This window comes from Phascolarctos cinereus, unplaced genomic scaffold, assembly GCF_003287225.1.
Source record: "Phascolarctos cinereus isolate Bilbo 61053 unplaced genomic scaffold, phaCin_HiC Scaffold_7;HRSCAF=346, whole genome shotgun sequence".
In the NCBI taxonomy this organism is placed as follows: Eukaryota; Metazoa; Chordata; class Mammalia; order Diprotodontia; family Phascolarctidae; genus Phascolarctos; species Phascolarctos cinereus.
The window spans coordinates 16561372-16573753 of NW_027556180.1; the positions used below are offsets into that span (position 1 = coordinate 16561372).

Here is a 12382-nt window from a genome sequence, read left to right on the forward strand (position 1 = left end):
TTTTCTTTCTGTGAGATAATTTACCCCGTTCTACCTCTCCCTTTCTTCTCCGAGTATCATCCTCTCTCATCCCTCAATTTTATTCTCCAGATATGACCCCTTAATCTTTAACTCACCCTGTGCCCTCTATCTATATATACATACATATAATTTTTTTCCTTCAACTACCCTAATACTGACAAAGTTCTCATGAGTTACAAATATCATCTTTCCATGCAGGAATGTAAACAGTTCAATCTTAATAAATCTCTTATGATTTCTCTTTCCTGTTTACCTCTTCATGTTCCACTGGAGTCCTGTATTTGAAAGTCAGATTTTCTATTCGGCTCTTCTCTTTTCATCAGGAATGCTTGAAAGTCCTCTATTTCACTGAACGACCATTTTTTCCCCTGAAGGATTATACTCGGTTTTGCTGGGTAGGTGATTCTTGGTTGTAATCCTATCTCCTTTGTCCTCCGGAATATTTTATTCCATGCTCTGCGGTTCTTTAATGTAGAAGCTGCTAAATCTTGTGTTATCCACAGTACTGGAACTATTTCCTTCTGGCAGCTTGTAATATTTTCTCCTTGACCTGGGAACTCTGGAATTTGGCTATAATATTCCTAGGAGTTTTCCTTTGGCGATCTCTTTCAGGAGGAGATCTATGGATTCTTTCAATTTCTGTTTTGCCCTCTGGTTCTAATATATCAGGGCAGTTTTCCTTGATAATTTCTTGAAAGATGATGTCTAGGCTCTTTTTTTGATCATGGCTTTCAGATAGTCCAATAATTTTTAAATTCTCTTCCTGGATCTATTTTCCAGGTCAGTTGTTTTTCCAATGAGATATTTCACATTGTTTTCTAATTTTTCATTCTTTTGGATTTGTTTACTGTGTCTGATTTCTCATAAAGTCACTGTCTTCCAATTGCTCTATTCTAATTTTTAAGGAAGTATTTTCTTCAGTAATCTTTTGGACTTCCTTTTCCATGTGGCCAGTTTTTCTTTTCAGGGCATTTTTCTCCTCATTGGCTTTTTGGACCTCTTTTGCTATTTGGGTTAGGCTATTTTTTAAGGTGTTATTTTCTTCAGTATTTTTTTGGGTCTCCTTTAGCAAGCTGTTGACTTGATTTTCGTGATTTTCTTGCATTGCTCTCAGTTTTTCCTCTACTTCCCTTACTTTCTTCTCAAGGTCCCTTTTGAGCTCTTCCAAGGCCTGCGACTGATTGATATTTTTCTTGGAGGCTTTGGATGTAGGAGCTTTGACTTTGTTGTCTTCTTCTGGTTGTATATTCTGATCTTCTTTTTCACCAAAGTAAGATTCTATGGTCTAACTCTTTTTGCTCTGCTTGCTCATGATCCCAGCCAATTACTTGAGTTTTAAACTCTTTGTTAAGGTAAGAGTCTGCTTCCAATGTGGAGAGTGTACTGTCCCAGGCTTCAGGGGTTTGTGTAGCTGTTTTCAGAGACACTTGTACGGACCTGTAAATTTTCAGTTCTTCCAAGGTGGTATGATAAGGGGCCGGGTGTTTCCTCCTTTCCTGGCCTGTGACCACAAGTATTCCTTTCTGTCCCATAACTGTGAGGAGGGGTTCCTCTCCACAGCCACTCCAGCTCTACCATGCCAGCGCTCCTCCTCAGCCCAGCACCGCCGCCCAGAACTGTGACCCAGATCCACACATGGGCAAAGCAAGAGATTCCTGCCTCAGCACTGGCAAAGAGATCCCTGCAATCCCTCTCTGATCAGCCATTGGATTCCCCCTCAGTCTGTGGGCTGGAAGTAGCTGCTCTGCCCAGGGCCATGCTCTTGGGGAATGGAGCTGAGGCCCCGCCTTCTTCCGACAGAAACAGACTCTTCCCACTGACCTTCTAAGTTGTCTTTGGCGTTGGTGGATTGAGGAGTCTGGAAACCTCCACAGCTGCCTGAGATTCAGTCCCCTGAGGCCGGCTCCAGGCTTGCTGCGCCCTGCGCGACCATGCCGTGCTGCCGTATAGAGGGTTTCACGGTGTTGGATTCTGTTGCTCATTTTCAGTGTTGCATCAGTTAAACACTACTTTAAAAGAGAGAGGCACCTCATGCTCTCAGTTACCTGACCCTAGGGCATCTGGGCAGGCTCCCTCCCTTCCTTAAAGGGTGTGGGCTTGACCTCTCATTCCTCTTGTAGCTCCCAGTGTAAAATCCCCTGACTTGTAGCTTCGTGCTGTAATGTGTGTGTCACTGAGTTGGCTTCTGTGACCCCAAGCTGACCTTTGCACCCCGAAGGTCCTTGATGGTGTGAGCAGCCTGGGCGCTCTGCTCTTGTCCCTGCAGAGGACTGGGAGGGAAGCTTGCTGTACCCACAGCAAAATGGGAAGGAACAGCTCTAACGGTGCCGTCGTGGGGAGTGGTCAAACGTCCCGCACTCGATGTCTTTTCAGGCTTCTCTGCACACTTGGACTTCGGGACAAACTGGCCTAGTCATTGCTCTGTCTCTCACCTTCCTGTCTTTTCATCCCTGCCTTGGAGAATCCCGAGCTTCCTTCAGAGCTCATTTCAGGCCTTCTCTTACAGGAAGCCTTCCCTCTGGTGATGTCTCTAATGAACCTTGCACTGCTCTCTCCTGGTTCTCCTGACTCTGACTGCTCCTTCTCTGTCTCCTTAGTTTGCTTTTCATCCAGATCATGCCTCCTTAGTGCAGGTGTCCCCCAGGCTCTGCCCTAGGCCCTCTCCTTTTCTCTTTCCCCTCTGTCCTGTTTGACTCAGTCAACTTGTCAGCTTCTGTGGTTTCAGTGATCTTCTCTGAAGATTCTTCTTGTCCAGCCCTAGCCTCTCTGCCCACCCCTGGTCTTACATCTCTGTAAGTCTGTGGTCTTACATCTTACAGCTGCCTTTCAGACATCTCTAACTGGACGTCGTGTCCAAAACTGAACTCATGATCTTACCTGACAACCCTCTGCTCTCTCAGGGCATCCCAGACTCCCAGTCACCCAGGCTCACAAACCAGGTGTCACCATTGACTTCTTACTCTTAGCCATCCCCCCTGTATCCAGGTAGTGGTCAAGTCTTGTTTTCACCGAATATATGCCCTTTTCTCTCCCCTGACACTCCTCTCCCATTTCCCCTCTCTGGTCCCCCCCAGGTGCAGGCCCTCATCCCCTCTTGCCTGCACTGTTGCAGTAGCTGGGTGGGGGGCAAGGTCCTGCCTGCCTGGAGTCTCTCCCACTTCTGTCCTCCACTAAGTGGCCACGTTGTTCTTCCTAAAGTGCTGGTCTGATCGTGTCCCTCCCTGACTTAGTGAACTCCAGTAAGGTTCCCTGTTACAGGGTCAGACAAAAGTCCTCTCGTGGTCCGAAGCCCTTCCTGCGTTTACAGTTTTCTATTTGGAGCTCCAGTCCCCTGCAGATACCCTGCCGTCCAGTGATTCTAGTCTCCTTATTGTTTCTCGCGTAAGACGCTCCCTTGTCCCGTCTCCTGGCCTTGTTTCTGATTGCCTCTGATGCCTGGTGCTCTGTCCCTCCCATCTCTGCCCCTCCCATCTCTGCCCCCTGGCTTCCCTGGCTTCCTCAGAACCTCAGTTACAGACCTAGCTTGTGCCGGAAGCCTTTCTTATCCTCTCTAATCTGCGTGCTTTCTCTCTGGAAAGGCCTGTTTGGGCCTTTCTTTGTCTCCCTAGCACTTGGTGCAATGCTGACTGACTGACCACTTCTGAGTGTTCTCTTCCCCAGCAGATGTCACTTGATTTTTTCCGTGTTACCTATTCTCGATAAACCCTCTGCCCCCAAGGCCCAGCACCTGAGCTGTAGAAGGCACTTGAATGGTAGTTGGACCTGGTTGAGTCACTCTAACAAAGACTCGTTACTGTGGCATTTTGATTTGTATATTTTCCATACCATCCACCGTGCTCTACTTGTCCTCAAATTTAGAAAGGAATTACAAGGAAAAAAACCCAGTGTTTTCAAAGATGGGTAATTTTTTAATAGCTTGTAATATTGTTTCTATGAAGGTATAGCAAATGAATCTAAAAAATTGTATGGAGTACAGTTCCACCCTGAGGTTGGCCTTACGGAAAACGGGAAGGTGATCCTGAAGAATTTTCTGTATGATATTGCTGGCTGCAGTGGGACCTTCACTGTGCAGAACCGAGAACTTGAGTGCCTTCGAGAGATCAAAGAGCGAGTGGGGACGTCCAAGGTTCTGGTGAGCACCTTACGAGATGGGGCTGATATTCTTCTCTTTCTCATCAGATTCTATAAAATTCATTATTTGCAAGTGAGACAGTTATCCTTACTTAATCTTTGTTGTTCCAAACTTTTTTCATCTTGTACTTTTTATCAGTAAAAAATTTTGAATACACGCCTTCTAAATTTGTGTATTTACTTAATCCGCATATGACTACTCTAATTATGTAGGTTGTACAATTTACAGAAAAAATGGAAATTTTTAAAAGATAAGATAAAAATACAGTGCTATTTGAGCCTAAAGGCAGTAGGGAATCAGTGGAGTTTATGGGATAAACAAATGATGGGGTCAGACCTGGGCCAGGGAAATCAGCTCATTTGGGCAGCTGTGGAGGATGGGTGGGGTGGCAGGGAGACTCAGCTGCAGTAGGTGAGAGGCCTGGGGCAGCGTCTGCGTGAGAGAGATGGTGTGATGGTAATCCAGTGGAGACGTGGACTGAGGCAAAAAGAAGCAGCAAACCAAGGCCACTGGACGGATGGTGGTACCCTTGATAGGAAGAGGGAAGTTTGGGAATGATGGGTTTGAGGAAAAGGGAGAGTGCTACTCAGAGTTCCCCACTAAAAGATGGAAAGTGGGTGGGGGAAACAGCTCATCCACTGACTTCTTTCTGCCTTGGGGTGTTGAGCCTCATGGGCAGTGAAGGAGGGCCAAGGAGCCTCTCCAGCTGCTGCTGGTACCTGAATCGCATGTGGGAAGTCATCGGTGGACCAGGTGGGCTAGGGCAGGACTGAAGGCTGGGGATAGTTATGTTGAAGAGGATTCCAGATTCCTCTGGGTGAGATGGGACCCTGCTTCCCATCCCCTGGTCGATCATATATCCGTGTAGCTGGGAGCCCGGGCTCTACCTTTGGAGACTGCCGGTCTACAGGAGCAGATCCTTGATAACACTTCTCCATGGAGTTGTTTCAGAGTGTTCTCATTGGGCCGCCTAAAGCTAGTTACTGGTTATGGTGAAGAGTGAGGGATTAAGAAATGCTTTGAGGCAAGTGCAGTTTGCCTTGGTGCGGTGCTAGTTTTCAGCCCCTCTTCATACATTGTTGAGGCAGGTCCATTTTTCCCACTCTCGTGTCCTTCCTCTTCAGGTCTTACTCAGTGGTGGCGTCGACTCAACAGTTTGTACAGCTCTGTTGAATCGGGCTTTGGATCAAGATCAAGTCATTGCTGTGCATATAGATAATGGCTTTATGAGGAAGAGGGAGAGCCAGTCTGTGGAAGAAGCCCTCAAAAAACTTGGGATTCAGGTCAAAGGTATGGCTAACCAGCGCGCGTTCAGGCAGAGGCGGGTCCCCTTTAGCGTATATCGTGTCTGCCTTATTAAACAAAGTCATCCTTTCCCTGGCTTCCTTTAAGTCCCAGTAAAAGTACTGTCTTTTGCTGGAACCCTTTCCGAGCCTCTTTTCATTGAGTGCCTTCTCTTTGTTAATTATTTCTTGTTTATCTTGTAGAAGCTTGTTTGTATATCGTTGTTTGCTTATTGCTCCCCCGTGAGATTGTGAGCTCCTTGAGGGCAGGGACTGTCTTTTGCCTCTTTTTGTGTCCCCTGGCCTTAGCACAGTACCTCAGCATAGTAGGCCCTCAATACGTGTTCATTGATTGATTCGTTTTAGGATCTTCTTAAAACTCATAATTACTTAGATATAGGAGATTACTATGTTCTTGATAATGATCTTCGAGCTCATCTTTTAACATCAACCCTGGGGATAGTCTTCAAAAACATTAGTTGTGCAAGAATTATTATTAAGCCAACAAATTTGTGTTTACCCAGTTTGAATTTAATGGCATCACATTTCTTTTGCCTTCTTGTTTATCCTCCTCATTTGTAATTCTGTAATTTCTCTTATGTTGTTTTCCATCTTTCTTACTGGTACCATATTAGGACAGGAGAACCCAAGGATGGTGGTAGAATAAAGGCAGGCCAGCCTGTCCTTTCTGTCTTTGTTAGAGATAGATTGCAATCCTTAGATATTTATGGGGCTGTGGTAGAGAGACCCTTGGCTTTTCATTTAGTTAGTTAAAGTCAATAGTTAATGACAAGCTGTATTTGCTCTTCAGTCAGCTGGGATGGGTGGACGGTTGCCCAGTGTGAGCAGATGGGAAATGGGCGTAAGTTCTTAGGAAGCTCCAGTTGTGGGCCAGTGGTGATGCTTGGTGCTGGCAACACCAGTGCTGCAGGTTGAGCTTGGCGTTCTCTCACGGGTGCCGTGAGCCTGTGTAAGTGAAGGGCTGTTGTGACGGGGAGGATCAAAGGAGGTAATATCTATATAAAGCCTCTTTCAGACCTTAAAGTGCTGTAGGAATGAATGAATGAATGAATGAATGAATGAATGAATGAATGAATGCAAAGCAAGACAGGCTCTGCCCTCCGCTGGGGGAGATAACACACAGGGAAGTTTTCAGCTGCAAGTCCAGCGGAAAGGTTCCGTGGTTCTTAGGGTGATACTAGCAGTGGGTGGGGGGGAGCCATGAGTCAGTCAATCAAGGAAAGGAGGGCTTGTGAGAGGAGAGAGTGAAGGAGAAGTTCATGTTGAGCATGAGGTTTAAGCCCTTACAAAGAGGGAAGTGGGAGGTACAGTGTCCTGTATGAGGAGAGGCAAGAAGTCTGCAGAATACGGGACGGATGAAAATTTGTGATAGGAGTGGGGCCCGGGCCCACCATAACCTTGGCTCGGTGCCATAACCTTGGCTCGGTGCCACCGTCTTTCCACTTTCTCTGTGCCTGCACGTGTGCTGCTGGTCTCTGAGCCTGGCAGGGCAGCCCTTTCAGCCCTCCTCAATTGGTTCTCTGTGAGAATCAAGGGTCGGTTCATGAAGACCAGTATTTCAGGTCTAAGTGGATGACCTGGACGAGGAGTGCCATGGATTGGTGGGTGATGTTCTCTGGGCACCCCGCCACTCAGGACTGCCTTGGATCCCTGGTCCTCTCTGTAGTTCTGGCTGTGCCAAGGACTGGATTCTAGGCAGAGAGACGAGGTGGAACCTTGCTTTTCTGGGGCTGGGCTAAGGGGGATGCCATGGAATCCTTACAGAAAATCTCACCGTCCTTTGTTCTCAAGAACAGATGTGACTCATGAATTGCTTTAAGGGAATACCAGCCATTCTGGAAAATGTGAAAGACCCTGAGAGTTTGGGAGGATGGCTTATTCAGGCTTTGATAGTTCTTTTAAAAATGCCCGTGTTTGTCCCACAGTGGTCAATGCCGCTCATTCTTTCTACAACGGCACGACAACTTTACCAATATCTGAGGAAGACAGGACTCCCCGAAAAAGGATCAGCAAAACGTTGAACATGACCACAAGTCCTGAGGAAAAAAGAAAGATCATTGGAGACACCTTTGTGAAGGTACTTTCCTAGTTATGTCCAACATGGCGGTTGTGCACGAATTCTACTTGAGAATGACATTCTGTAGTGCTTGTTGGTGGCGCCGACGCTACTTTAGAGATATCACACACCTGTTAAGAGGCACCGTTGTCCAGAAGTGAGCTGCTCTGCTGTGAGGGTTGGACAGCCCTCGGGGACTGTGGGGAGGACCTCCGGGTGGGGGATGGACTTGGTGTCTCTCAGGACCCTTTCAGCTCTTAGATTCTGGGATTCTCCGAGAGGCGAGTCGCTAGTTGGCTGGGCCTCAGTTTGCTCATCTGTAAAGTGAGGGCATGTGACTGTGATTGTTGCACTCACTCTCTGAATCTAGGATTCTGAGTATTTAGCACTCAATCACAGTATGAGTGAAATTTCATCATCAAGTTTTTCTAACACAGCCCTGGGAAAGTGCTTCTTAATACACAACTGTTTTATTTTCTGTCATTGTTGTGAAGTTAGAAGTTGCTGGATTTTTCAAGTAAGTCCTGATGGAACCCCCTAATCCTTCATACCTGCTTACTGAATTGAGTATTAGCCCACAGAAGTTGTGACTGGAATGATAAATCTAAGAAAAACGAATAGAGTTCAAAGCCAGTCTCCATAATTTTTGGATATTAATGCTTTGCTTCATGACAGGTGGTCTTGGGAATTCATGATGTGGTTAGTTGAGTTTCTTTCCCCCTCTGAAAAGGAAGACTTGCACTCGTATCCCCGAGGCTTACTAGTCACGCTTGAAAACCGTGTTCTGCTTGCCTGACCAGTGGGCTCTGATGCCATCAGTTCATTCTGGTGTATTTTTTCTCCTTGGTTGAGAATATAAAGGCTTTGTAAGAAAAGCACCTGTTGAGTTCAGAGAGCTGCCTCTGAGAACAAGAGAGGGAGAGGTGAATATTGTAGGAGTGCTCAGTCTGATGCTGTGAGAGAGGCTGAGCAGCCCCGAGCCAAGCCTGTCAGCAGTCAGACCGGACTGCTCCAAGGTTATAAGAGAGGAAAGAAAGAGGCAGCTCTTAGGCCGTGGCTGCTGCTCGCAGGGCCCTTCCTCGCCGGCTGCTTCGATAAGGGATAGAAAAGCTGACCGGTTTGTAAAAAGGCTCAGCCTTTCAAGGTGAGAGCTGCCTCCTTTGCCCAGGCTTCAGTCAGTCAATCAGTCAGCAAACATTTATTGAGTGCCTGCTATGTGCCAGACACCGTCCTGAGCACTTTTCAGTTTTACCTCTGAATTAGTAGGTAGCTCTTCCTTCGGTGGCAGCGAGGGAGCTCCTGCTAAACAGTGTGCCTAGAAGGCTGGAGGAGCAGCCCACCTCCTGTTCATACGTCCTGCTTTCCTGCCTGAGGTGCAGGTGCTGCTGGAGGAGGAAGAGGCATCTTGCTTGCTGAAGCATTTGTCAGTGGGCGTCAGTTTCATGGTGTGGTAGTGGGAAGAATGAGTGGGATCAGTGAGACTTTAGTAGGGAAGAAGAATGCTTCTGTTTTCTGGCCTGACAGGACGGATGGGCCTAGCGTTATGCTGCTCGTGTACATTGGGCTGACTCTGCAGCAGACGGATCTCCATGTGCTTGAGCCTTGTGTCTGTTCTCGTGGTTGCAGATTGCCAATGAAGTCATTGGAGAGATGAACCTGAAACCAGAGGAGGTTTTCCTTGCCCAGGGAACACTAAGGCCCGATCTCATTGAAAGCGCATCCCTTGTTGCAAGCGGCAAAGCTGAGGTCATCAAAACACATCATAACGATACAGAACTCATCAGAAAACTGAGAGAGGAGGTAAGCAGACGAGACCAGTGAGGCAGTCATGCGCAGTGCTTTTGTTCAGAAGGGGGTCACACCAGGGAACTCGAGTGCATTGGTACAAATTTATCCCCACCCTGGGAAAAGCTCAGGGGTATGCCCTGCTCATGAGGGGGTCAGCAGCGCCAGCTTCGCCTGGGAGATGCCAGGCTGTCAAATACCAGGCGCCACAGTGGGGAGAAAGAGCCCTGGACTGAGAGGCCGAAGGCCCAGGTCCAGGCCCAGGCCTCAGCTCTGCCTCTTAGTGTGGTAATTGTGTGACTTTAAGTAGCTTTGACCTCCATGAGCCTAGGGTCATTTCTGGATCCCTTTCAGTTCTAATATAGGATCCTATTATTTCTGGCAACATTTGCTAATGAAAAGACTACTTTGGTTGCAAAAAAAAAAGTTTGTCTTTTTTAAGATTCAGTTTAATTTTATTTTCAGTTCCATGTTCTTTTCCCCTCCCCCACTCATTGAGGAAGTAAGAAAAACAGAACCCTTTACAGATAATGTATAATGAAGCAAAGCAAATTCCCATATTTGCTTTGTCCCAAAAAATGCTTCAGTGAGCACCCTTGAGTTCATTAATCCTTTCTGTCTGGAGGTGAGAGCATGCTTTATCATGAATCCTTTGGAGTCATGGTTGATCGTTTTGTTAATCGGAGTTCTTAAGTCTTTCAAAGTTGTTCCTCTTTACAGTATTGTTTTGTCTAAGTTGTTCTCCTGGTTCTGCTCACTGCAGTTCACATCAGTTCATACAAGTCTTTCCAGGGTTCTCTCAAAGCATCTCCTTCATCTTTTCTTCTAGCACAGGAGTATTTCGTCATATTCATATACCACAGCTTGTTCAGCCATTCCGAAATTAATGGGTATCCTCTCATTTTCCAATTCTTTGCTACCACAGGAAGAGCTGCCAAATGTTTTTTAACATATGAGAAATGTTTTTATATGTATGTAGAATTTTTGTGTAGATATGGGTACTTTCCTCCTTTCTTTGCTCTCTTTTGAGTATAGACCTAGTGTTACCACTGGATTAAAGGGTATGCACAGTCTAGTAGCTTTTTGGCCTAGTTTGAAATTGCTTTCCTGAATGGTTGAACTGGTTTACAGATCCACCAACAATGCTTTAGTATACCTGTTTTCCCATAGCCCCTCTAGCATTTGTCATTTTCCTGTTTTGTCAACTTTGCCAATCTCTTGGGTAGAAGTTGTTTTAATTAGAGTTGTTTTAATTTTTCATTTCTCTAATTATTAATGATTTAGAGCACCTTTTCATGTGGGTATTGATAGCCTATATTTCTTCCTCTGAAAACTGCCTATTCTTGTATTTGCCAGTTGGGGAATGACTCAAATTCTTATAAATTTGGCTGGATTTACTTCTTTCTTGATACACTGTCCAGGACCTTCCTACCTGGGAACACTCCTATGGTTGCACGTCTCCTCGGTATCTTTTGAATTTGTGACTCAGAACCAGGGAGTGCACACCAAATCTGCCGGTGGGCATCTGTTCCTGCACACAGTGCCTGGTATTGATTTGGGATCTCCTCTTGTCCTGGTGCGCACCCTCTCCCTGGGAGCTGGTGTGCTTCTGGCCAGTCCCCATCCCCAGTGTTTGTGGACCTTTAAGTTTCTCACCCTATGTTGACCTCAGCTAGAAAAACAACTCATTGACTTTTTTCTTGGATTTTCCCCGTCAGAATTTGGTCTAGTGTGTTTCCTAGATCTGCCTTGAATAATTGATGCAGAGGGGAAGCTTGCTATGACTGTGCCATCTTGCCTGTCTAATTTATTTATGATGTTAACCTCTATGTCTAAATTATGCGCTTATTTGGAGCTTGCTGTGCTCTGCGAGATGTTGGTCTGTGCCTATTTTCTGCCTGTTTACCCAGTTTTACAGCTTTCTCAGCAGTTTTTATTGAGTAGTGAGTTCTTTCCCCAGTAGCTATGATCTTTGGGTTTCTCAATGCTAGTTTGATGTGCTCACTTGCTTACGTGTATTCTGTACCTAGTCTCCTGTGATTAACCTTTCTATTTCTTACACAGTACCACATTGTTTCAATGATTATGGCTTTGCAGTATAATTTGAGAGCTGGCACTACTACTCTTTCTTCTCACTTTTTTAAAAATTGATTCTCTTGATATTCTTGACCTTTTGTTTCTCCTGTTGGATTTTATTTATTTATTTTAGCTCTGTAAAGTAGTCCTTTGGCAATTTGGTTGGGATGGTACTGAATAAGTGAATTTAGGCAGTGTCACCCTTTTTTATTATATTGACTTGGCCCACCCAAGAGCAATTCATACTTCTGTAGTTATTTATGTTTATCTTGATTTATGTAGAGAGTATTTTGTAATTGTTTTCATCTAGTTCTTGTGTATGTCTTGGCAGATAGACTCCCAAGTAGCTTATCCTGTGTGTAGCTATTTTAAATGGAAATTCTCTTTCACATTTTTCTTGGCAGTCTGTACACGGGCTGATGATTTGTGCAGGTGTCTTGCAGTTTTGGTGACGTTATTGTTTTAGTTTTATAGTTGACTTTCTAGGGTTCTCAGAGTAACCCATCATGTCATCTCCAAAAATTGATAATTTTGTTTCTTCTTGGTCTGTACTTATTCCTTCAAATTCTTTCTAATGTCTTATTTCTGCAGGTAGATTTTTTTTAGCACTATATTGAATAGTAATGGTGATAATGGACATCTGTGCCCTGGATTTTTTTTTCAAAGACCTTTAGTTTATCCCAGTTAAATGTAAATGTAAATGGCTCTTGGTTTTAGATACCTACTACTTGTCATTTTAAGAAAAAAAAGTTTAGAAAAAATGCAAAACCTTACCCAAGAAAATAACTCCCTGGAAATTAGAATTAATCTAATGACTGACTCCATAAGACATTAAAATATATTAAAAATAAAAACAGTGAAAAAATAGAAGATATGAGTCATCTCATAGCAAAAACTGACCTGAAAAACAGATTGAGAAGATATCACCTTAGTCATTAAAGATTTATTAAGCATCTACTATGTGCCAGGCACTATGCTGAGTGCTGGGGATATAGGAAGAGGCAAAAA

The 12382-nt window shown here is 45.1% G+C and overlaps 1 protein-coding gene across 1 annotated transcript in view; it reads left to right on the forward strand.

Annotated features, from left to right (window-relative positions):
* Positions 1-12382, forward strand: part of GMPS (guanine monophosphate synthase) — a 62628-nt gene that overhangs the window by 32711 nt on the left and 17535 nt on the right. The window contains exons 6-9 of the mRNA XM_020988910.2: positions 3960-4153; positions 5278-5443; positions 7383-7534; positions 9140-9313. Of these exons, the coding sequence (XP_020844569.1) occupies positions 3960-4153; positions 5278-5443; positions 7383-7534; positions 9140-9313 (686 nt within the window). The remainder of the gene's footprint in view (positions 1-3959; positions 4154-5277; positions 5444-7382; positions 7535-9139; positions 9314-12382) is intronic.